General features: G+C 35.8%; 1 protein-coding gene across 5 annotated transcripts in view; it reads left to right on the forward strand.

The window, feature by feature from the left end:
• Window positions 1-23,510, forward strand: part of LARP4 (La ribonucleoprotein 4) — an 83,294-nt gene that overhangs the window by 22,338 nt on the left and 37,446 nt on the right. For 2 of the 5 annotated variants that reach the window (XM_044228002.1, XM_044228000.1), the window contains exons 2-8: window positions 1,131-1,278; window positions 1,898-2,050; window positions 3,924-3,999; window positions 8,687-8,823; window positions 10,886-10,989; window positions 13,942-14,052; window positions 15,226-15,279. In XM_044228002.1, coding sequence (XP_044083937.1) covers window positions 1,131-1,278; window positions 1,898-2,050; window positions 3,924-3,999; window positions 8,687-8,823; window positions 10,886-10,989; window positions 13,942-14,052; window positions 15,226-15,279 — 783 coding nt within the window. Of the gene's footprint in view, window positions 1-1,130; window positions 1,279-1,897; window positions 2,051-3,923; window positions 4,000-8,686; window positions 8,824-10,885; window positions 10,990-13,941; window positions 14,053-15,225; window positions 15,280-23,510 lie in introns of those variants that run through there. The other 3 variants (XM_044228001.1, XM_044227998.1, XM_044227999.1) reach the window with 2 other exon arrangements.

Here is a 23,510-nt window from a genome sequence, read left to right on the forward strand (position 1 = left end):
TGAATAGGGTGTAAGCTTTCTGAAAGGTCATTAATGCACTTGAGAAGGATCAAGTCCTTTTGTTTGGTTGAATGAGGTAAAAGAAGTAAATTTAAATGATGTATGTAGAAGATTACTTTAAATGTCAGTTATTTTGTGAACATTAAGAATATACACTTTCGGGCGCCTGGGTGGCTCAGTGGGTTAAGCCGCTGCCTTCGGCTCAGGTCATGATTCCAGGGTCCTGGGATCAAGCCCTGCATCGGGCTCTCTGCTCCAGGGAGGCTGCTTCCTCCTCTCTGCCTGCTTCTCTGCCTACTTTGATCTCTGTCAAATAAATAAATAAAATCTTAAAAAAAAAAAAAAAGATTTTATTTTTAAGTAATCTATACACCCACCTTGAGGCTCGAACTCATGACTCCAAGATCAAGAGTTGTGTGCTCTATCTACCTGCTGAGTCTGTCAGACGCCCCAGATTGCTGTTTTTGATTTGGGAAAAATTTCCAGTGATAGAATCATTCAGACTCAAAGATCTCTGTCACAGGATAAATGGCAATAAAAATTACATTCTCTGGAAAATCATTCTAGATAACTCAGTTTGCTATAAATACACACATGCACAAAAGAATGCCAAAGATCACTGAATAGTTTGAATACATTTTATGACATTTGCAAGTATATTGGGGTAAAGCAGCATTTCTATGTTGATTGTTTATAGATAATGTGTTTTTTATTGTATAGGTAGCTAAATTTTATACATGAACATTTCAGTCCATCTCCTTAAAAAAAAATTATTTTCAGGGTGCCTGGGTGGCTCTCCCTTTGGCTCAGGTCATGATCCCAGGGTCCTGGGATCAATACTCACGTTGGGCTCCCTGCTGTGGGAAGCCTGCTTCTTTGTCTCCCTCTGTTTGTGTTCCCTCTCACTATCTCTCTTTAAAAAAAACAAAACAAAAAAAAAAAAACTTAAAAAAAAGATTTGTTTTCAACATGAGCCCAAAACTTTATAATTTTATTTAATATTTGTTATTAAATTACTTAATATTATTGGGGTTTCTTCACGTTCAAGTAAAATCAAAGTCTATTATCTAAATTTGTAATTTTAATGCATTTACTTTTAAAGTTTACAAATAGATCATTTGATTATTTAGCAGGTAACATCTAAAGGAACTGGTTTAAATCCTAATGCCAAAGTATGGCAAGAAATTCCTCCTGGAAATAGTGATGCCACTCAAGTAACTCACGGAACTGAAAGCTCTTGGCATGAAACAGCAGCCACATCAGGGGCTCATCCTGAGGGTATGTCCTAAATGTTTCATCAGTACAAATCATGTTTTGGTTAAATAATGACCAAATCGGTTTATAGAACTTGGGGGTATCTCTTTTGATTATTTGATTAAATATATTTATAAATGTTTAACATGTAGTTTGTACACAGTTTTTACTTTTAGTATGAATGAATTGTCACTATTTCACATAGTAGCTTTATCTTTGGGTCTAGCATTTAACTCACTTATGATATGGTAGTTATAAATTAGTTTTGATATATTATCATTGGCAATGCTGTTTACTCACTTTGACTTTGCGTAAATGACCTAACATCTCTGCTTGTTTCTTTCATCTGTAAAACATTAATAATAATTACTTTTAGTATAGGATTTTCTTGTACATGAAGCTGCACATAGATAGTACATAGATAGTGCTATATGAGTTTAAACTGTTAATAATCATTTTAGCTTGTCCATAATGGTGAACTTAATCTTCCTCAGGAAGAGAACTCTTAACTACAGCCATGTGGACATTATCTCAACTGGGAGAAATCCTTAAAATCTTACTATAGAAGACTTAGTGCCCAGAGTTCCTAAAGATAGGACTTAAAGAATTCCTATTTACTTTCAGTATATTTTCTTTAATACAGGTAATACAGAGCTTTCAGATGATATGTGTAAGGAATATGAAGTAATGTATTCATCTTGTGAAACCACCAGAAATACTATAAGCATTGAAGAATCCACTGATGGAATGATTTTAGGGCCAGAAGATCTGAGTTACCAAATATATGACATTTCTGGTAAACTTTATGCTTTTATTGGTAAAACGAGCATATAGTACACTAGTGTTTTTCCCTTTACATTCTATCATTGTTCTAATAAAACTTTGGCATTGATCAATCCATTTTCTTATTTGAAAAGAACTTTATGTTAATGAAATGCTTCGTTATTTTTATAAATACTGTTTTCAGATGACGAACATGAAACATGACTTTAAAAGAATGTTTAAAGGTCCTATTAAAAGTATGAAATTAAAGATAAAAGGAAAGAATAGTCAATATAGTTAAAAGGGAACTAAATTATAATTTTTCAGAGAGCCCAAGTTTCTTAGTCTGTTAGTTGGGATCAGTGCAAGTTCTGTGAATTTCCCATTACTTTTCTTATTGTGGAGTGCATTTACAAATGTGAAGTTGCAGGGATTAATTTTGAGAAAATGGCTGTATTAAAAATATGGTTCTACTACAGTCCAACCTGTGAAATATTTTTTTTTCACAATTATTTAAGTAGCATGGGTTAGTAGTTGGCTTGGATTTTAAATGGATGAGATTTAAAAGAAACTATAAATGGACCAAAGACCCCAACTACCTAACTTAATTTTTCTGATTTAAGGGATCTCTTTGGAAAACAAATGTAATAGGGAGTGCTCTATTCTATTGTTGCTTAGTTCTGTGAGTTCAGTCAAGATACATAAACCTCTATCCTCAGTTTCCTTATTTATTATAAATATTTAGACTAGATTTCTAAGCTTTGTCCGCTTGTGAGTTGATTTCTGAAGTGGCATGGGTGGTATTTCTATATACTAATTTAAGGTAATAGTTCATCTCCCTACTTGTGGTCTTAATATACCTAACCACTGGGTATTTTAAACATAGAGTTGGTTTTAGTATTTGGTTTTAGTAATGTAGCAACCAGTTGGTATTTTAATAAGTTTCCTGTAATGACATTGAAAAGTTAAATGAAGTTATTGCTCATTTTTAGGTATCACATTTGGGTGGTTGGATTTTTTTATTAGAAGGATTGCATATACATAGAAATAGAATGCTTCTTATATTTATTTTTACTGTAGTTAATCTAATATCTGCTGTCACTTTGAATCTTGAGTACTAAGACAAGGTAGTGGTAAAATCATGCACAAAATACTTATCTTTATATACATTCTGTTGCCTGTATTTAAAGGAAATTAGCCTACTTAATCACTAATGCTTTTTTTAAGAAGAGGACAGATTACATGCTTTGAGTCTGTAATGTTTTGTGTAAGATTCTAATTAAAGAGTGATGGTTTTCTAGGCTTGAGTTCTGAAAAAAAAATCTTGTGTTCTGGGTTTAAATATTGAAGGCATAGAGGGCATTAGAGTTGTTTTAATCCTTTGAATGTTTGAGTGTTTTAAATATTCCTGGGAAGATAGAGTGCCCTTTAATCAAGGAATGAAAAGAGTATTAAGAGATGAAAGTTGAAGTATGACTAACATCAGATTTAGTACCAAGAATATAGATATAGATACATATATCCCAATTTATTTAGCTAGTTCCTTCTTATTTAGATTACTGTTACTTTTGTTCTTTGAGCTTTCATTAAAGGAATAAGTAGTTACAACATTTTTAAAGTTTTTAGGGTAGTGTTTTACAGTAAGGTAGCCAAAGTACCTTTAGTATTAATGGTGCTTTATTCATTACTTGATAAAATAATTTTAAACTGATCTGAAATCTATCTAAAGAAAGAATAGATAGGTTAAAATTAGTTAGACTTTGTTAGAATTCAGTTGAACTTTAATAGTTTTGTAAATTTTAATTTGTGTGTACCTCATGACATATTCTGAGCACAACTATATGTAATGTTTATTGCCTATTATGGTAATTTATTGTTAATGCTTTTCCTCTGTTTTCTATCTTCAGGAGAAAGTAATTCAGCAATTTCTACAGAAGACCTAAAAGAATGTCTGAAGAAACAATTGGAATTCTGTTTCTCCCGGTATGTTAATCATATTTTTTATTGAGATTTCTCATTTTTTGAATTGTTGGTTAGTAGATATAAAATAACCTGTGAAATAGAATGGAATAATGGTGGTTTTAATTTCCTTCAGTAAAATACTTTCCTTATTTTTTGGTATATTCTTTATTATATTTCCTAACTAAATTTAAAGATGTAGTCTCTAATTGGATATGCAAAGGATCTAGTCTTAGTAGAAAGGTAATGAAATACTGGATTGGATTACTTTTGTTTTGGCTATTGGATACTTTTCCTATAAACATATTCAGGTTTAGGGTTCTCAAAACAGTGGTTATCTTTTTCCTTTTTTTTTTTAAGACTTTATTTATTTATTTGTGCGAGTTAGAGAGCATGCACAAGCAGGGGGAGCAGCAGGCAGAGGAAGAAGCCAGGCTCTGTGCAGATCAGGGAGCCTGATGTGGGACTTGATCCCAGGACCCTGGGATCATGACCTGAGCCAAAGGCAGGTTCTTAACTGACTGAGCCACCCAGGAGTCCCTGCACTTTTTTTTTTTAAGATTTTATTTATTTTCGAGAGAGAGTATGTGCATGGGGCAAGGGGAGGGGCAGAGGGGAAGGAAGTTTGAAGCCAGCTCTGCACTGAGTACAAGCCTAAAATGGGCCTCAGTCTCATGACACTGAAATTATGACCTGAGCCAAAACCAGGAGTCAGACACTTAACCAGCTGAGCCACCCAGGCATCCCTTGAGATGTCTTATTTACTGATAATAATTATGTAGGCATATTTATAGTCTAGATGTCCTAAAACTTCAGTATTGTAAAACTGCCCCTTCCAGAATAAACAGAAGTTTTGTGCTTGCTTCGGCAGCACATATACTAAAATTGAAACCCAAATAAACAAGTTTGGATATGTATGCAAAGGTAATGCCTTCAGTTTTTCTTATATGTGGTGAGAGGTAGGACTGGTAAACCAAAAATTTTTCAAGCTAGAAACTTGGATTTTATCAGACTTCTCTTTATTTTTTTTTTTTTTTGATTTATTTACTTTTTATGTAAACTCTATGCCCACCATAGGGCTTGAACTCATGACCCTGCAGTCACGAATACCATGTTCTACCTACTGAGCCAGCCAGGTGTCCTTAGACTTCTTAATTTCTTTACACATAATCTACTCTTGACTCAGTTTTAATTGATACTTTGTTCTAAATAGCTCCTCCTTCTTCCCCTCCTTTTTTGCCTTTGTAGTCTTTGTAGTCTAGTACAGAATAAAATGATGAAAGTGGAAGTTTCTGTTAGTCGTTTGTTCCTGCAATAGAATTCATTTTCTGTAATATACTTGCCGTAGTTATTTAAAAATCTTTGCCTACTGCTAGATCATTTGTATGTCTGCTTATATTTTGAGTTTTTTCTCTTGGTTCTCTGTCATAATTTCCTGCCTTTTTGCATGTCTTACAGATTTTGATTATATGCTAGACATTACATATAAAAGCAGTTAAGAGCTGCAAATGACAAGATTTTTCTCTCTAGACAAGATTTGAGCTTTCTTATAGGCAGAAGCAGATTGATTGTTTCAGTCCAGTCAGGAATTGAGCTGGGTTAGGACTAAGCAGCCACTTTAATTAGACTCAGTCTGCTTCTGATTTATCTCTGTTCCTTAGGCATGATGTCTTTAGTGTTTTGATTTAGGAGTTGTCTGTTTTCTGTTACCTCAATCCTGAAACACCAAGGGAGATTTAATCCTGTTCTTGAGGGGTTTGAGATTAGCTCTTTAGTTTCTTCCCCTGTAACCCTCAAATTCTGGCAGATCTCTTGGGAGATGGAGGGGGGAGACCTGTCTTGTGTTTGACACAAGTTTCTTCCTTTCACTGGAACTTCTGCAAAACCACAGAGATGTTACTCTGCCTTTTCAGCCTGGCTCCCAGTCTCCCACCTTCCTTCTTAAAGCTCAGGAAATGTTATATGGGGGTAAATCTCCTGTACGTTAGGAACTCCTTTAGTTTTCTTTTTTCAATTTTTTATTTTAATTATTTTTTATTAATTTTTTTTATTTGATAGAGAAGAGATCACAAGTAGGCAGGCAGAGAGGGGGGAGCAGGTTCCCCGTTGAGCAGAGAGCCCAACGTGGGGCTCAATCCCAGGACCCTAAGATCATGACCTGAGCTGAAAGCAGAGGCTCAACCCACTGAGCCACCCAGGCAACCCCACTCCTTTAGTTTTCAATTCATAGTGCTGGTCCTGTGCAGCTGCCTAAAACTGCTCGTTTGTCCCTGGTCCCGGATCTGCAGACCCCCTCAAGAAAAGAAAGGTCATCTTTCTGGAATTTTATTTTGTTCTTGTAGTTTCTTTCCTTCATCTCCAGAAATATGATTTTTTTAATTTAGCCAGGCCTTTTTAGTTGTTGCAATAGGAACACTGGTTTGTCATGATCTACCACAGTTCAAACCAGTTATGCGATCGACACTTGTGGCTTCACAAAATTGTTACCAGTACCTATCAGGTGTTAGTCATGAGTAGTCAAATCACAAATGTGACTTATGCCCGTTAATTTGATATGTTTTTGATATATTAATTTAATATTCTGATGAGATGAAGTTTCTTAAGAGTTTGACCAAGGTTGGGTGGTTCAGTCAGTGAAGCATCTGACTTCAGCTCAGGTTTTGACCTCAGCATCATGGGATGGAGCCCCATATCAGGCTCCACACTCAGCATGGAGTCTGCTTCTCCCTTTCCCTCTGACTTTACCCGGGCTCATGTATGATCATACATACATGCACTCTCCCACTCTCTCTCAAATAAGTTAAAAACTTTTTTTTTTCCTAAAGATTTTATTTATTTTATTTGACAGATAGAGATCACAAGTAGACAGAGAGGCAGGCAGAGAGAGAGGGAGGAGGAAGCAGGCTCCTTGCTGAGCAGAGAGCCCGATGCGGGGCTTGATCCCAGGACCCTGGGATCATGACCTGAGCCGAAGGCAGAGGCTTTAACCCACTGAGCCACCCAGGCGCCCCAAGTTAAAAACTTTTTGAAAAAAGATTTGGGACGCCTGGGTGGTTCAATCATTAAGCATCTGCGTTTGGCTCAGGCCATGATCCTAGGGTCCTCGGATCAAGTCCCATGTGAGGCTCCCTGCTCAGTAGGGAGTCTGCTTCTCCCTCTACCTCTCCTCCTCCGTGCTTGTGATTGCTCTCTTTTTCAGACAAATAAAATCTTAAGAAAAAAAAGGAAGGTTTCACCAAGTTTTTGTAAGAACAGATATGCTGAAAGTCAGAGTTGGTTCACTCTACAACTTTTTAGTTGTGTAAGCCTGGGTGACTTAGTCAGTTTAGTGTCCAGCTCTTAATGTCAGCTCAGATTGTGATCTCAGGGTTGTGAGATGATACCCATGATGGGGTCTTGGACATAGAGCCTGTCTAAGATTCTGTCTCTCCTTCTCCCTTTGCCCCTCCCTTGCCTCCCCTCTCTAATAAACAGCAAAAAAAGGTGTTATTACTATGTTACTATGTTCCTCCTTTTATGCTAAAGTGAGTTTAACCTTTGCTGGTATCTTCTCTATTATTTTTTGCCCCCAAAACAACTTGTTGACAATTGTAATTTTCAAAAAGTAATTGCTACTGGACAGCTGGGTGGCTCAGTGGGTTGAGCCACTGCCTTCAGCTCAGGTCATGATCCCAGGGTCCTGGGATCAAGCCCCGCATCAGGCTCTCTGCTCAGCAGGGAGCCTGCTTCCCTTTGCTCTCTCTGCCTACTTGTGGCCTCTCTCTGTCAAGAGAATGAATAAAATCTTTTTAAAAAAGTAATTGCTACTTTATTTTAACAACACTTGAGTGTAGGGACCTTTGGCCCTACCCTTTGCCAGGCACTAGGGCCTTGAAATACATTATGAACAACAAAGATTTTTCATGGAACCTATGTTCTGGCTGGAGGAGACAAAACAAACAAAATTTTTTTTTAAAGTGAAGTAAACAGTTTAGAAGAGTGCTAAGTGATAAGTGCTATGGAAAAAAATTTAGAACCCTATAAGCAAGAGAAGGGGAATCAAGACTGCTTGGGTGGTTTCAGTTTTAAATAGGGTCACTGAGAAAAGGGGCTTTTAGGCAAAGACTTGAAACTATTTATAACTAGACTGCTTCAGAGATCTGATGTGAATAAGACAAATGAATAGGATTTTACTTCAATTTGTTACATAAGATTTTATATGTAAGATAGAAATGTTTAAATCTTTTTTAGAAATGTATCTTAAAGAACCTTTTAATTTTAAATGTTTTAAATTTATTAAGTTTAAGTAAAAAGTCAAACATACTTAAAAAATAACAAACATTCAGAAATTTTAAATCCTTTACAGTTAAACTCCTGGTGGAAGCTATAATTTTCTCCATATGCATATTCTAACATCAATGATAAAGTGTTTATAAGATGGAGCTACACTGTATGTAATATTTTATTAAGCCTCTTTCCATATCAGTATAATTCCTTAAGGTTCTCTTGTTCAAAACTTTTGGTCATGATGTATTTGGTGATTCAGAAACATTCTGAGTGTTGTTAAAGTATCTTTGTTATGTATTATATATTTTCATAGTTCCCAGTGTTATTTGTGGTAGCTAAATTTTGTTTAACCAGACTTAATGACAGAAGTGAATAAGGGACCTCTTTAGATGATTTTTGAGAATTCTTTCTTTATGGGACTCTTGCTTTTGTTTATTCCTTTCAGAGAAAATTTGTCAAAGGATCTTTACCTGATCTCTCAAATGGACAGTGATCAGTTCGTACCAATTTGGACAGTTGCCAACATGGAAGAAATTAAAAAGCTGACCACAGACCCTGATCTAATTCTTGAAGTGTTGAGATGTATGTAAATCATACCTTTTAGCTTATTTTTTAAAGTCAAAAAGCTAAGTTTTCTTTTGATTTCTGGTCAAGCAGGGAATTTTTTGTTTTTATTGGCCATTTATTTTTATTAAATTGTAGTTGACATGCAATGTATTTTTTCAGGTATACCACATAGTGATTCCACAATTCTATACATTAAGCTGTGCTCACTAGGCAGGGAATTGTTCACTCCCTATTTTTTGTTATTCTGTTCCAATAATTTATCTTTTTATTTTTACTGACTTGGTATATAGCTTCTATATCAGTTCTGTACCTTGGTTGTTCATCTTGATACCCACTTACTCAAATATAAGCAATTAAATCTCAGTTTTCTGGGCTATTAGAAAGTTATATGTATCATTACTACATCTTCTAAAGCATTGTTTCAAACTTGTGAACCCAAGAAGTACATTTTACCTTACAGCCCAGTACACACACCACATATCCCTACACAACTGAAATGTTAATTATTCATATTAATACTAAATGATTGGAATTAACTTTTTTCTAAATTGATTTCACAATTTAAAGAATTGCAGTCTATAGTTTGACAAATACTGCTCTAAAGTTTGGTAAAGAATTTGAGGTTTTAAGCATTTTTAATGGTGTTTGTGTCTTGTATCAGGATTTCTTGCTAACCTTCTTAGCAGAACCTTGCCAAAGTTTTTTTTTTTAAGATTTTATTTGATTTTATTTATTTATTTGATAGAGATCACAAGTAGGCAGAGAGGCAGAGAGAGAGGAGGAAGCAGGCTTCCTGCCGAGCAGAGAGCCTGATGTGGGACTCAATCCCAGGACCCTGAGATCATGACCTGAGCCAAGGGCAGATACTCAACTCAGTGAGCCACCTAGCCACCCAAACCTTACCAAAGTTTTAACCATTTGATCGAATAAAGGCAGATCTTCACTTTTATATGAGATATGTTGTTGAAAATATTTAACTTTTAAACATTTTTAAAAGCATTTAAACAAGTCCCATAATAGGCTTTTATGAGAGTAGAAGATTTTCATTCTCAGAGGGCTAAAAAAACATTCATGAAATCTCTTTTTGTGCGATGGTTTCTTTAAAAAAAACCAGTCTTTGCATCAGAAAAAAATCAGCCAAGAAACTAACAGAATCCTCTACCTCTGAGGGCTGGAACCTAGTACCTAAACCCAGCTCTTCTTCCCTGTTCCTTTTATTCTCACTACTTACTTCTTCAGAGAGATGTGGCATATTATCTCTGAAGGGACTAGAAATAAAAGTTTTGGTTAGATAATACTATCTTCATTAGATATTTCCTCAAAATCAGCATCTCAAGGATGGCTTCTCGGTGTCTGTAATAATCTTTAAGAATAAATTGTTAAAATCAAAGGAAAGTTATAATCATTTGAGTTCAATTCTTGGTTTTAAGTGCCTCTTAGACTTGAATTTTTTTTTTTTTAAAGATTTTATTTATTTATTTGACAGACAGAGATCACAAGTAGGCAGAGAGGCAGGCAGAGAGAGAGAGGAGGAAGCAGGCTCCCTGCTGAGCAGAGAGCCCGATGCAGGACTCGATCCTAGGACCCTGAGATCATGACCTGAGCCAAAGGCAGCAACTTAACCCACTGAACCACCCAGGCGCCCCTTAGACTTGAATTTTAAGAAGAATTTCTTTGTATGTCAGAATGCAGTACTGTAGTCCAGTTACAAGAGTGGAATGCAAATACACTGATTAATACACTTCCTTATCTCCAGAAATCCAGAATTCAGTAATTGTACACAGGGTAATTTTACCTTGTTAGTTATGTATTATATACTCCTGAAGAGTTTTTCAGTGCCAAGACACAAAGTAGGTGCTCTATATATTTGTTCAAAGAGTAACATTTGACAGTGTTTCTTGTATATTAATTTCAAAATATTTTGTTATAACTGTAATCTTTGGTTCTGTAATTTAATTTATTGAGGATATTAACCTCTGCTAATTTGTTCACTTGGAAATAGAAATGAGTAGTTTTTAATGGCAATATTAAAATCTCAACTTGTCACTTTTGAATGAAACACTTTTTTAAATTTCAGCTTCTCCTATGGTACAAGTTGATGAAAAGGGCGAGAAAGTGAGACCAAGTCATAAGCGTTGTATTGTGATTCTTAGAGAGATTCCTGAAACAACACCTATAGAGGTAAATTATTAAGGATTGTTAAAGTTAAGTGTTCTTTAACTGTTTAAATCAAAGATAAACGAAGTGTAAGTCAGTGCCCTCATATCAGTTATGTGAATAGGATATATTTTGTTTTGTAAATTCTGAAGCACTGGAAGAATGGCAGAAAGGGAGAAGGAAGATAATAATTCCATGTTCTTAGAATGGTAGACTGAGTATTGCCGTGTTACTGATTCTCAGTTTGTTCATTTGACTGGCAATTAAAATATAAATAGGCTCTTTTGGGAACTTGAGGATTCACCTGAAAGAATACACTTAGGAATGAAGAAGAAAAATACAAGAGTCAAGGCTTAATTCTGTTAGCTGGCAAATATAAAGCAGAGTTGTGGTCATAAATGTGGTGTGGTACAGGTACAGGAATAAAATAACATTTGAATGGAACAATGTAATCCTAAAATAGACTCTTTGATTTAGTAATGAATTTATGATAACATTTATTCAGTAATTAGATTCTACCAGGTATTGTGCCATGTACTTTATGGTAATATAAAGCCTAAGGTTTTGTTATCTCTGTTTTACAAATAAAGTAACTGAGCCTTAGTATAGTTAAATAACTTGCCTAAGGTCACATGGCCTGTTTGAATGACAGAATCTGATTTGAACTCGCTCTCTGTGATTCCAAAGCCCATGTTTCTTAATCAGTGACTTCATTGGTTAAGTGTGACTTCACACTAAGTTGACATATTCATGATAATAAGTTAAAGATGGAGAGGACTAATTAGTAGCTGATATGTGGTAATTGGTTAGCCATTTAAAAAAGAATTTTTAGACTTGCCAGCTAACAAACTTGGCATATTAGTAGTTAATCTTTTTGCCCAGATTCATTCAGTATTAGCTCTCCAGAATGAAGATTTCCTAAACTTAGAAGCAGTGAGAGAAATTAGAAAAGAAACTGTCACAAGATAGATGTTCTATTTAAAATTATGAACTATATGTCAAAAGTAACAAATTGAAAGGAAAATTGCACAATGGGAAGAATATTTGCATTATTAAGAAACAGTGTAGAATATATGAGCCTGAACTCTAGAGCCACGCTGCCTGGATTTAAATTCCAGCTTTTTACTTGATAGCTCTATGACCTTGCATTAGTTACTTAACCTCTTTTGCTTTGGTTTTTTCCATCTGTTAAATGGGATAATAGTAATAAGTAACTCATAAAATTGTGAGATATAAGTGAATTAGTATATAAAAAACTTAGAGCAGTACTTGGCATGTAAAACAGATCTAAGATTAGCCAGTACTATCTTTTTTATAGTTATTGTAATTTATATTCTGAATACATAAACAGGTCACACACATGAGCAATAAACGAAAAGGAACAAGGCAGCAACATACTGTTCATTAAAAAAAAGTAAAGGAAGTGCAGATGACTAAGATAGCTAGAGAGAGCCTAGGCAGTAGTCCCTGAAATGCACATTAAAATGAGAGATTTGGGGTGGTGATGAAAGATTACTATCAGGTAGAACAAATTACTTTAGATCCAGACTTCTTTTTTTATACTTGGGAAAGTTAATCTGTAAACATACACAACTCTTCCTAAAGAATAATAATGGCTAAAAATAAAAATATCTAAATAAATAAGTCAATTCATTTCACAGAGAATTAGAAATATTTAGAGAATATCTATGGATTTTTGAAGGTAGAGATCCGTGGATGGCAGTCTAACAGTTCCACAGATAGTTCTATAGAAATGTAATTTTTTTTTTTTAAGATTTTATTTATTTATTTGACAGAGAGAAATCACAAGTAGATGGAGAGGCAGGCAGAGAGAGAGAGAGGGAAACAGGCTCCCCGCTGAGCAGAGAGCCCAATGCGGGGCTTGATCCCAGGACCCTGAGATCATGACCTGAGCCGAAGGCAGCGGCTTAACCCACTGAGCCACCCAGGCGCCCCTATAGAAATGTAATTCTGAACTGGATGAGAATTTTATTAACTGAACTTGGTGATATTTCACCACTTTCACTAATGTCACAAAACTCAGCTGGTTGTACACTACTTATTTCGAGTCGTATTTGACCCAAGCAAATTTCATCATAAGTAGAGATGTTATTTTTAATTCAGTGTAGTAAAAATTTGAAGGAGTTAGAATACAGGTTAGACTTAATTGTGAACATTGATTGTCCCATCACCTTTTAAAAAATGGATACCTTGTGATATTTTGGTATTTTATGGGCATTTTAGCCTAGTAAGATTCTTTATGTTTGGGAATTATTAGTTACTAGTGAAATTCTCATTGAACTCACATAGGTATTAAACAAAATGGAGTTCGGAGGCATACAAATCTGGGTTTGAGTTCTTGTTTGTGATAGTGTGAGTAGGTTAAACAGTTGGAGCTACCATTTCCTCACCTGTAAAGTGGATATGATAAGATCTTTAAAACAGGATTGTTTTCAGGTTAAATCTATATCTTATCCTGCATGGGATTTCAGTAGATGTTTTCTTTCTCTCTGTAACTGTTTAGAGATACTAATGTTGACTAGCAATTGTTTTCTTTCTTTTCTTTTTATAAACTTCCTTCAAGCTGTTAAACTGTGTTAAACACAGTTCTAAGTTTTGGTAATCTATTTTTTTTAAATGCATATATTTGTTATAGTTTTCAGTTATTGAATTTCAGTTTCAGTTATGGAGAAGGGAAGATACTTTTGCACAGAGTTCGAGTCTGTAACTCTGGTATAGACAGAGCATCTGGATTGAATGAGAATGCATCCAAATAAATACTAAGCACTAGAAAATGTTAATGGAGGACATACTTTTCATTTTTTGGATAATGGCAGGTCTAGAAAGATTTTACTGTTAAGGAAAATTTAGCTTGCCACTACGAGTGTGATGAAATGCTTCAGTTTTGCTGATATTAAAATAAAATTCTATTTCTAAATCATATATAAAATTTACACTAAAGTTTTTCTTTCGTAGGAAGTTAAAGCTTTGTTCAAGAATGAAAACTGCCCAAAGGTGATAAGCTGTGAGTTTGCACACAATAGCAACTGGTATATCACTTTCCAGTCAGACACAGATGCACAACAGGTGAGAAGAAAACTTTTCTTCTGATTTGAAGTCCTGGTGGTAAAAGTAGTAGTATTTTTTTTTTTTTTAAAGATTTTATTTATTTATTTGACAGAGAGAGATCACAAGTAGTCAGAGAGGCAGGCAGAGAGAGAGAGAGAGAGAGAGGAGGAAGCAGGCTCCCTGCTGAGCAGAGAGCCCGATGTGGGACTCGATCCCAGGACCCTGAGATCATGACCTGAGCCGAAGGCAGCGGCTTAACCCACTGAGCCACCCAGGCGCCCTAAAAGTAGTAGTATATTTTAACTGAGAAAATATGTGCTCACGGCAGTATTTGTAAAGACTATTGAGCACCTTGTTCACCTTTTTGGTTGTGCTTCTTCTTCTTCTTTTTTTTTTTTAAGATTTTATTTATTTAGGACCTTGGGATCGTGACCTGAGCCGAAGGCAGAGGCTTTAACCCACTGAGCCAACCAGGCACCCCAAGCTTTTTCAATTTTGATTTAAGAAGTTTATTTCCTATCAGTAAAAAAATTAAAACAATTTTAAAATTAATTTAAAGATTGGGAATCATGTACTCAGTAGTTGGAATTTCTAGTACGTACATACTAGGCCCACAATAAATACGTAACTTCCTTTCTGATTCTTGGAATTTTGACATTAATGATTTTACTTTGTTGTCATGTCCAATTAAAGAGTAATAATCCCTTGAAACAAAAGAAAACCAAAAATATATCTAATAGCATTTTAAAACCACTCACTAATTGATTGATTGATTTTTAAAGTAAACTCTACCCCCAGTGTAGGGCTCGAAATCATGACCCCAAGATCAAGAATTGCATACTCCACCAACTGAGCCAGCTAGGCGCCCCTCTGATTTTTTATTTTTTTTAATTATTCATCTTAGAAAACTGTCTGATTGAACCATTATATGTAGTGAAATTTTGGGTCTGTTTTGACTTTTGTGCATCTTTTCCTGCATTAATCCATAGTAGCTAATCTACAGTAAATGTGAACTTATGCTGGGGTGTTTTTACTTTCTCATTCCTTATCACCTGCATAATGGAATTGACTTCAGAATTTTTTATTGTTTAGTTTGGAGATGATTGCTAATACCAAACTTTTGATAGAATAAAGATGGCGTTAATGAAATGTTTGAATGCTAATAAAAGTTCCTTTCTGCTTTGTTAACAGGCTTTTAAATATTTAAGAGAAGAAGTTAAAACATTTCAGGGCAAGCCAATCATGGTAAGAAAATGTTTGTAAGTATAGAGCCTAGTGTGAAGCCAGAAAGTTTTTGTTGCTTGTCTGTTTGAGAATTTAAAACACATATGCATAATAATGGATAATAATAAAACCTGCAATGATTTTAAAGAAATTTTATATGATGTGCTAGAAAATTAGCTGTTAGGCTAACAGTTCTTTCCAAAGGCCTTCCTTTAGAAAGCATGAAGTTTTAATTAGATGCTGATTGATAACTTTTAAGATAATTAAAATGAGGATTAGGGATAATTTTTTAGTAAAAAAGGTGGAAAATGTTCTCAGTATTGTCACTCTCATCTCAAAATTAATTGCATCACCACACTGATGTTCATCTGTTTGGGAATCTAGAAATTATTGATGATACTTGCTCACTGTCTTTACAGGTCTTCTCTTTTCTCAGATCCCATGGAATCTACCTTTATAACTTGTTTCAATTATTACTGCTTTGTTTAGGCTTGAGCAGTTAGAGTACCTTTTAACTGATATGCCTTTAGCTTTTCCCCCACTTTTTCATTCTCCCGTTGCTACCATCTAAAACAGAGTTATAGGGCACCTGGTGGCTCAGTTGTTTAAGCATCCAGCTCTTGATTTTAGCTCAGCTGTTGATCTCAGCTCATGAGTTCAGGCGTCACATTGGATTCCAACATACTTTAAAAAAATAATAAATACATAAAATAGAATCCCAAGCATTCACTTAATTTGGTACTTCTGCTTACTTTTACATGCTACATATTCCATATGTAATGCAGTGATGATTATTTGTGAATGTAATACAGTATTCTTGGTCTCTTGAGCTCTTAACATGTATCAGTTTCTATTCTAAACTCTTTATTTGTATAGAGTCATTTAATTCTTACAAGAACTTCATATGGTGGTTACTCTTGTTTTCTCCATCTTGTGGTAATGAAAGTTACCTACCCAGTTTCACACAACTAGTAACTGAAAGAACCAAGATGAGAGAGGCTTACATTTATTAGGAGAATGTATATCAGGCATTGTTCTAAGGACTGGACATATTTAAACCTCATTATTGATGTGTGATAGGTGGTATTATTACTTTCTACTTTAGAGATGAAGATACCTGCCATTTGTCAATCTATTTCCTCTGCTTCCTATTATCTCCCTCCCCTACTTGAGGCTACAAAGATCTTCTAGGTCTTCTGGTAGCTTTAAAATTTTATATGTCAGATTTGGGTCTTTGATACATTTGGAATTAATTTGATATACGGGATATGATAGGAATCTAATTTTTTTCCATATATGTAAAGGCAGTTGTCTCAACACCAAACAATTTGTTGAATGGTCTGCGCTTTTACAACTTGTGTATGATGTTGCATCTATCAGATTTGCTTTAGGTTCCCTATTCTATCAGTCTCGTCTTGTCTTTTTTTTTTTAAGAATTTATTTATTTGGGGCACCTGGTTGGCTCAGTGGGTTAAAGCCTCTGCCTTCAGCTCAGGTCATGATCCCAAGGTCCTGGAATCAAGCCCCACATCAGATTCTCTGCTCAGCAGGGAGCCTGCTTCCCTTCCTCTCTCTGCCTGCCTCTCTGCCTACTTGTGATCTTTATCTGTCAAACAAATAAATAAATAAATTTTTAAAAAAATTTTATTTATTTGACAGAGAGTGAGAGGAGAGAGCCCACAAGCAGAGGGAGAGGGGGAAGCAGGTTCCCTGCTGAGCAGGGAGCCTGATGGGGGGCTAGATCCCAGGACCCTGAAATCATACCTGAGCCGAAGGCAGAGGCTTAACCCACTGAGCCATCCAGGTGCCCCATCAGTCTTTTCTTTATTGAACCAATATCACTTTTAATTATCACAGGTTTAGAATATCTTCATGTACTTAAGAAAATCATCCCTCCTTACCCATATTTTTTACTGTCTTGGTTATTCTTAGATTATTTTTTTCATATGACTTTTAGAATGTCTAATATTAACAAACCATATTGGAATTATGGAATTATATTTGATTTATTGGAGACAGTGGCAGTTTTATCTTGTAGTATTCAATATTATGGTAGCATCATAATTTCTCTATTAATTGAGGTCCTTTGTATTTTATAATTTCCTGAAATAATTTCCTGAAATTTTGTTGCTTTTCCCCTCTCCCTGGTATCTTAGTAATCTTTATTTATTTATTTATTATTTTAAGATTTTATTTCTTTATTAGAGAGGGAGCAAGTGAGAGACGGATAACAAGCGGAGGGGCAGGGGCAGAGGGAGAAAGAAAGTAGACTCCCTGCTGAGCTGAGAGCCTGATGCAGGACTCCATCCCAGGATCCTGGGATCATGACTTGAGCTAAAGGCAGATGCTTAACCAGCTGAGCTACCCAAGTACCCCAGTATCTCTTTAAAAATGTCACTGTCAAAAAAAAAAAAAAAAAAGTCACTGTCTGCAGGAATCTTGCTGAATTACTTTATTATATCTAATGGAGAATATCAGAGAGTATGTCATCTACAAATAATCATTTTGATTACTCCTTACACCTTCCATTTCTTACAGCTGATTGGGATTTTTTTGAGATCTTAGGTATAATGTTAAAAAACATGTATCTTCGGACACCTGGGAGGTTTGGTTGAGCATCCAAATTGATTCTGGCTCAGGTCATAAGAGATTGAGCCCTGTGTCAGGCTCTGTGGTCAGCTGGGGAGTCTGCTTCTCTCTCTCCCTTCTCCCTCTGCCCCTCCCTAGGCCATGCATGCATGCATGCTCTTTCTCTTTCTCTCTAAAGTAAATAAATCTTTTTAAAGCATATATTTCATTATAAATATTATTATTTCTCTGCCATTTTGGCTTTTGTTTGTGGTTCCTTTAATTAACCATCACATAGCAATGTTCTTGCTAGGAGATTGACAGATTCACATTAATTTTTGTATCATTCATTAAAACCAAATGACCTAGCCCAGAAAGACAGGTGCAGGAGCCAGAAATCCTATATTCCAACCCTCGATGCTGCTTTCAGTCCCAAGCTCTTTGATCTTGGACATGTCAAGTTACCTTTTTAGGATCTGGTTTATTTCTTTGAAGTATGCATGCTTTTCATTTCTGAGATTCTCTGATTCATAAGCAGTGATCTTGGAAGACAAAGGGATTAAGTGAATAATGTTTGTTCATCTGTTGATAATTTCATTAAGAAGCAGTGCTTCATCCTGTTTTAATTGACTTTTTATAACTTTGAGAATATTAAGTTTTATCTGAGTGTCATATAGATGATGTATATTATAGAATATGTCATATAGAATATATTTATATATTCCTTTTATATATTTTAGACTTTGAAGTGTGAAAATAATACTTGTATGTCGTGAGAAAGTCAGGCAGTATTAATTAATAGTTTATTAATTCAGTCTCCCTTTTCCATATTCCTCTAGTTCTTTCCCCCAGAGGTAATGATAGTGTTTCTGTATCTGTGTAGGAATTTTCTTTCTTTAAATGATTAAGAATGTACAGTAGACTCTCTTTTGCTGTTTTCAGTTAATAGATCTTTGTTGGGGGGCAGGAGGGGAGGAGGAACCCACTATGAAAGACATACAGAAAACAAATACCTAAAGTGGAAGAAGTATCTTTCCATATCACTAATTAATGTGAATTAAACTTGTCCATATTTGCAAAAATTCTATTTCCCAATTGTCTAGCAAATATTTCACATTATTATAATGTGAAGAAGTAGTCAAATGAGTAAGAATGAGGGAGAAACCATATTCTATTATATTCCCATGGTATTAAAAGGCAGAGATGGGGCGCATGGGTTGCTCAGTGGGTTAAGACTGCCTTCGGCTCGGGTCATGATCTCAGAGTCCTGGGATCGAGCCCCACATCGGGCTCTCTGTTCAGCGGGGAGCCTGCTTCCTCCTACCTCTCTGCCTACTTGTGATCTCTGTCTGTCCAATAAATAAATAAATAAATATTTTTTAGAGAAATAAATAAATAAAAGGCAGAGACTGGAACGCCTAGGTGGCTCAGTGGGTTAAGCTTCTGCTTTCGGCTCAGGTCATGATCCCAAGGTCCTGGGATCAAATCCCACATCGTGCTCCTTGCTCAGCAGGGAACCTGCTTCTGCCTGCTGTTCTCCCTGCTTGTGCTCACTCTTCTTGTTCTCTCTCTCTCTCTCTTTCTCTCTGCCTTCAGCTCAGGTCATGGTCCTAGGGTCCTGGGATCGAACCCTGCATGGAGCTCTCTGCTCAGTGGGGAGCCTGCTTCCCCCTCTCCCTGCCTGCCTCTCTGCCTACTTGTGATCTCTCTCTCTCTCTGTCAAATAAAAATTTAAAAAAAAAAGGCAGAGGCTGGCAGATTGAATTAAAAAAATAAGATCCATCTATATGCTGTCTATAACAGATTCATTTTAAATTCAGAGACACTGAAAGTCACAGGATGGAAAAGGATGTTCCAAATAAATAGTAACCAAAATACATCTAAGGGGTGTCTGGGTGGCTCAGTGCCTTCGGCTCAGGTCATGATCCCAGGGTCCTGGGATCGAGTCCCACATCGGGCTCTCTGGTCAGCAGAGAGCCTGCTTCCCTTCCTCTCTCTCTCTGGCTGCTCTCTGCCTGCTTGTGATCTCTGTCAAATAAATAAAATCTTTAAAAAAACAAAACAAAATAAAATACATCTAAGATGGCTGTACAGTTGACCCTTTCAACAACACAGGTTTGAATAGCATGGGTCTACTTATATGCAGACGTTTTCAATAAATATAGTACAGTATTGTAAATGTATTTTTTTCTTCCCTTTTTTAAAAAAATATTTTATTTATTTTTTTGAAGATTTTATTTATATGACAGAAAGAAAATACAAGCAGGGGGAGGGGAGGCAGAGGGAGAGGGAGAAGCAGACTCCCTGCTAAGCCAGGCTGGATCCCAGGACCCCGAGATCATGACCTGAGCTGAAGGTAGATGCTAAATGGACTGTGTTGTCCAGGTGCCCCCACCCTGCGAATTTTTTCTGTTACTGCCTTTTTTATTTCTAATTTTGATTTCCTTCTTTCCTGTCCTATATATTTTTAAAGTTTGTGTATGAGGGGGTTTCTCTTCGTTAAAATTAAATTTATAACAATCTCATGTGAGTAATACCAGTTCAGTTCTAATAATATACAAATACTTTGCTTCTATACTTCTCTATTCTATTCATTTCTCTTTTAAACCTGATAAGAAAAAAGAGGAGTTACATACCAAAAGTATATTTTCTTTTGTGTTTACCTATGTAATTATCCTTACCAGTGTTCATTAATTCTTCTTAAGGCATTGAGTTACTCTCTGGTATCTTTATTTCACCCTGAATTACTCATTAGCATTTTTGGTAGGATAGGCCTGCAAATATCCTTTACATTGTTTTATTCATATGTCTTTTTCCAGATTACCCTTAGGTGTGTCCATGGTTTCCATTAGCTCATTAAGCACTTTTAAGATAGTTGATTTTTTTTTTTTAAAAAGATTTTATTTGTTTATTTGACAGACAGAGATTACAAGTAGACAGAGAGGCAGGCAGAGAGAGAGAGAGGGAAGCAGGCTCCCTGCTGAGCAGAGAGCCCGATGCGGGACTCGATCCCAGGACCCTGAGATCATGACCTGAGCCGAAGGCAGCGGCTTAACCCACTGAGCCACCCAGGCGCCCAAGATAGTTGATTTAACGTCTTTGACCAGTAATTCCAATGTCTGGGCTTACTTAGGATGGTTTCTATCAAATTCTTTTTTTCCTGTGAATGGGCCATATTTCTCTATTTCTCCGTGTGTTTTATAATTTTTCGTTGAGAGCTAAACATCCTGAGTATTACCCCTAGACACAATTCTGCCATTTTTTTAACCTTTTTTTTTTTTTAAGATTTTATTTATTTATTTGACAGAGAGAGATCACAAGTAGGCAGAGAGGCAGGCAGAGAGAGAGAGGAGGAAGCAGGCTCCCTGCTGAGCAGAGAGCCCGATGCGAGACTCGATCCCAGGACCCTGAGATCATGACCTGAGCCGAAGGCAGCGGCTTAACCCACTGAGCCACCCAGGCGCCCTTTTTTAACCTTTTTTTGTCTATATATGCAAATATAATTTTAGGGTAAATTCCTAGAAATGAAATTGCTATGTTAAAGAGTATATGCCTTTACTTAGTAGCTGGAAGTAACTTAATTCATATTAGTATTATTTATTTATTTATTTTTTTAATGTGGTTGATTCTGATTTTTCTACTTGTGTTTCTGGCTGTTTTTCTATTAAGATTTTCTTAATGATTTGTGATTACATAAGTTTTTAGAGGAGATTAGTCTTATCAGATATGACTGTTACTGTGTTGTTAGTACTTCTGTGGAAATTTATTTTTTGTAGCAGGGTTAAAAGATTGATGACTCTTTTTCTCTATGCCTTTGGATTTTGAGTCTAGTTTAGCTCAGGTCCTCTCCAGAAAAAGTTATTTTAGTTAGTTTGTTTGTTGGTTTTCAGGCAGAGAGAGAGGGGGAAGCAGGCTCCCTGCCGAGCAGAGAGCCTGATGCAGGGCTCAATCCCAGGACCCTGAGATCATGACCTGAGCCAAAGGCAGAGGCTTAACCCACTGAGCCACCCCGGTGCTCCTAGTTTGTTTTTTAATTAATTTAATTAAATAAATAAATTGCATGTTTTTAAAATTAGTTTAATTAAATAAATAATTTGCATACAGTAAGAGAGAGAGAGATTTTTTTTTTTTTAAGATTTTATTTATTTATTTGCCAGAGAGAGAAAACGTGCACAAGCAGGCAGAGTAGCAGGCAGAGGCAGAGAAGCAGGCTTCCCGCTGAGCAAGGAGCCCAATGTGGGACTCAATCCCAGGACCCTAGGATCATGACCTGAGCCGATGGCAGAGGCTTAGCCAACTGAGCCACTCAGGCATCCCAAGATAAATCTGTGTTGTTTTTGTTTTCGTTTTTTAAGATTTTATTTATTTATTGGACAGACAGATCACAAGTAGGCAGAGGCAGGCAGAGAGAGAGGAGGAAACAGGCTTCTGGCTGAGCAGAGAGCCCCGCATGGGGCTCAATCCCAGCACCCGGAGATCATGACCTGAGCTGAAGGCAGAGGCTTAACTCACTGAGCCACCCAGGCAGCCCAAGATAAATTTGTTTTAAAAATAAATTTTTATTAGTGTTGGGAATGTTACACATTGGGGTTTTTTCTCAATCAGTCTCTCCCACCATCCCCAACTGCCAATCTAGGCAATCACTAATCTGCTTTCTGGAGTTTTCATATGAATGAAACCATACAGTATATTCTCTTTTGTGCGGGACTTTGTTCACTCACCATTATTTTAGTGAACCATATTGTTGCATGGGTTGGTAATACATACTTTTTTATTGCCAAATAGTAGGAATGTACTTATTTTGATTATCTAGTCACTTTTGGAATCTTTTTTCTATTAAAAATTTTTTGATTGTTGGGCTTATTATTGAATTATAAGAGTTCTTTATATATTCTGTATATAAGTTCTTTCTTAGGTATGTGTGTGTGTATATTCCAAATCTATTTTCCCTAGCCTGTGGTTTGCTTTCTTGTTTTCTTCACAGTGCATATTTGAAGAGCAGAAGTTTTAGAGGTTTTTGTTACTGTTGTTTTGGTAGAAATGTAGATGATGTGTACAGTATTGTGTTTCAGGTGTCCTACATAGTCATTCAAAATTTATATACATAGGAAGTGATTACCATCATAAATCTAGCTACCATCTGTCACCATACAAAGTTGTTATATTATTATTAACTATATTCCCTGTGTATACATTACATCCCTATGACTTATTTTATAACTGGAAATTTGAACCTTTTAATTTTCCACTATTTCATCCATCCTTCCACTCTGTCCCCCCATCAGTCCCCACCAGCAACCACCAGATTTTTCTTTGAACACATGAGTTTGTTTCTGTTTTGTTTGTATTGTTTTTTAGATTCCACATATAAGTGAAATCAACCAGTATTTGTTTTTCCCTGTCTGACTTATTTCACTTAGCATAATATTGATGTTGTGGCAAATGACAAGATTTCTTTCTTTTTTATACCTGATATTCGTGTGCACACACCACATTATCTTTATCCATTCATCTGTCGAAGGACACTTAGGTTGTTTTCATTTCTTGTCAGTCTAAGTAAGGCTACAGTGGACATAGGGATGTGTGTGTTTTTTCAAGTTAGCATGTTTGTTTTCTTTGAATAAGTACTCAGAAGTGGAATTGCTAGATCATATGGTAGATGTATTTTTAGTTTTTTGAGAAAC

This window comes from Neovison vison, chromosome 12 (genome assembly GCF_020171115.1).
Source record: "Neovison vison isolate M4711 chromosome 12, ASM_NN_V1, whole genome shotgun sequence".
Classification (NCBI taxonomy): Eukaryota; Metazoa; Chordata; class Mammalia; order Carnivora; family Mustelidae; genus Neogale; species Neogale vison.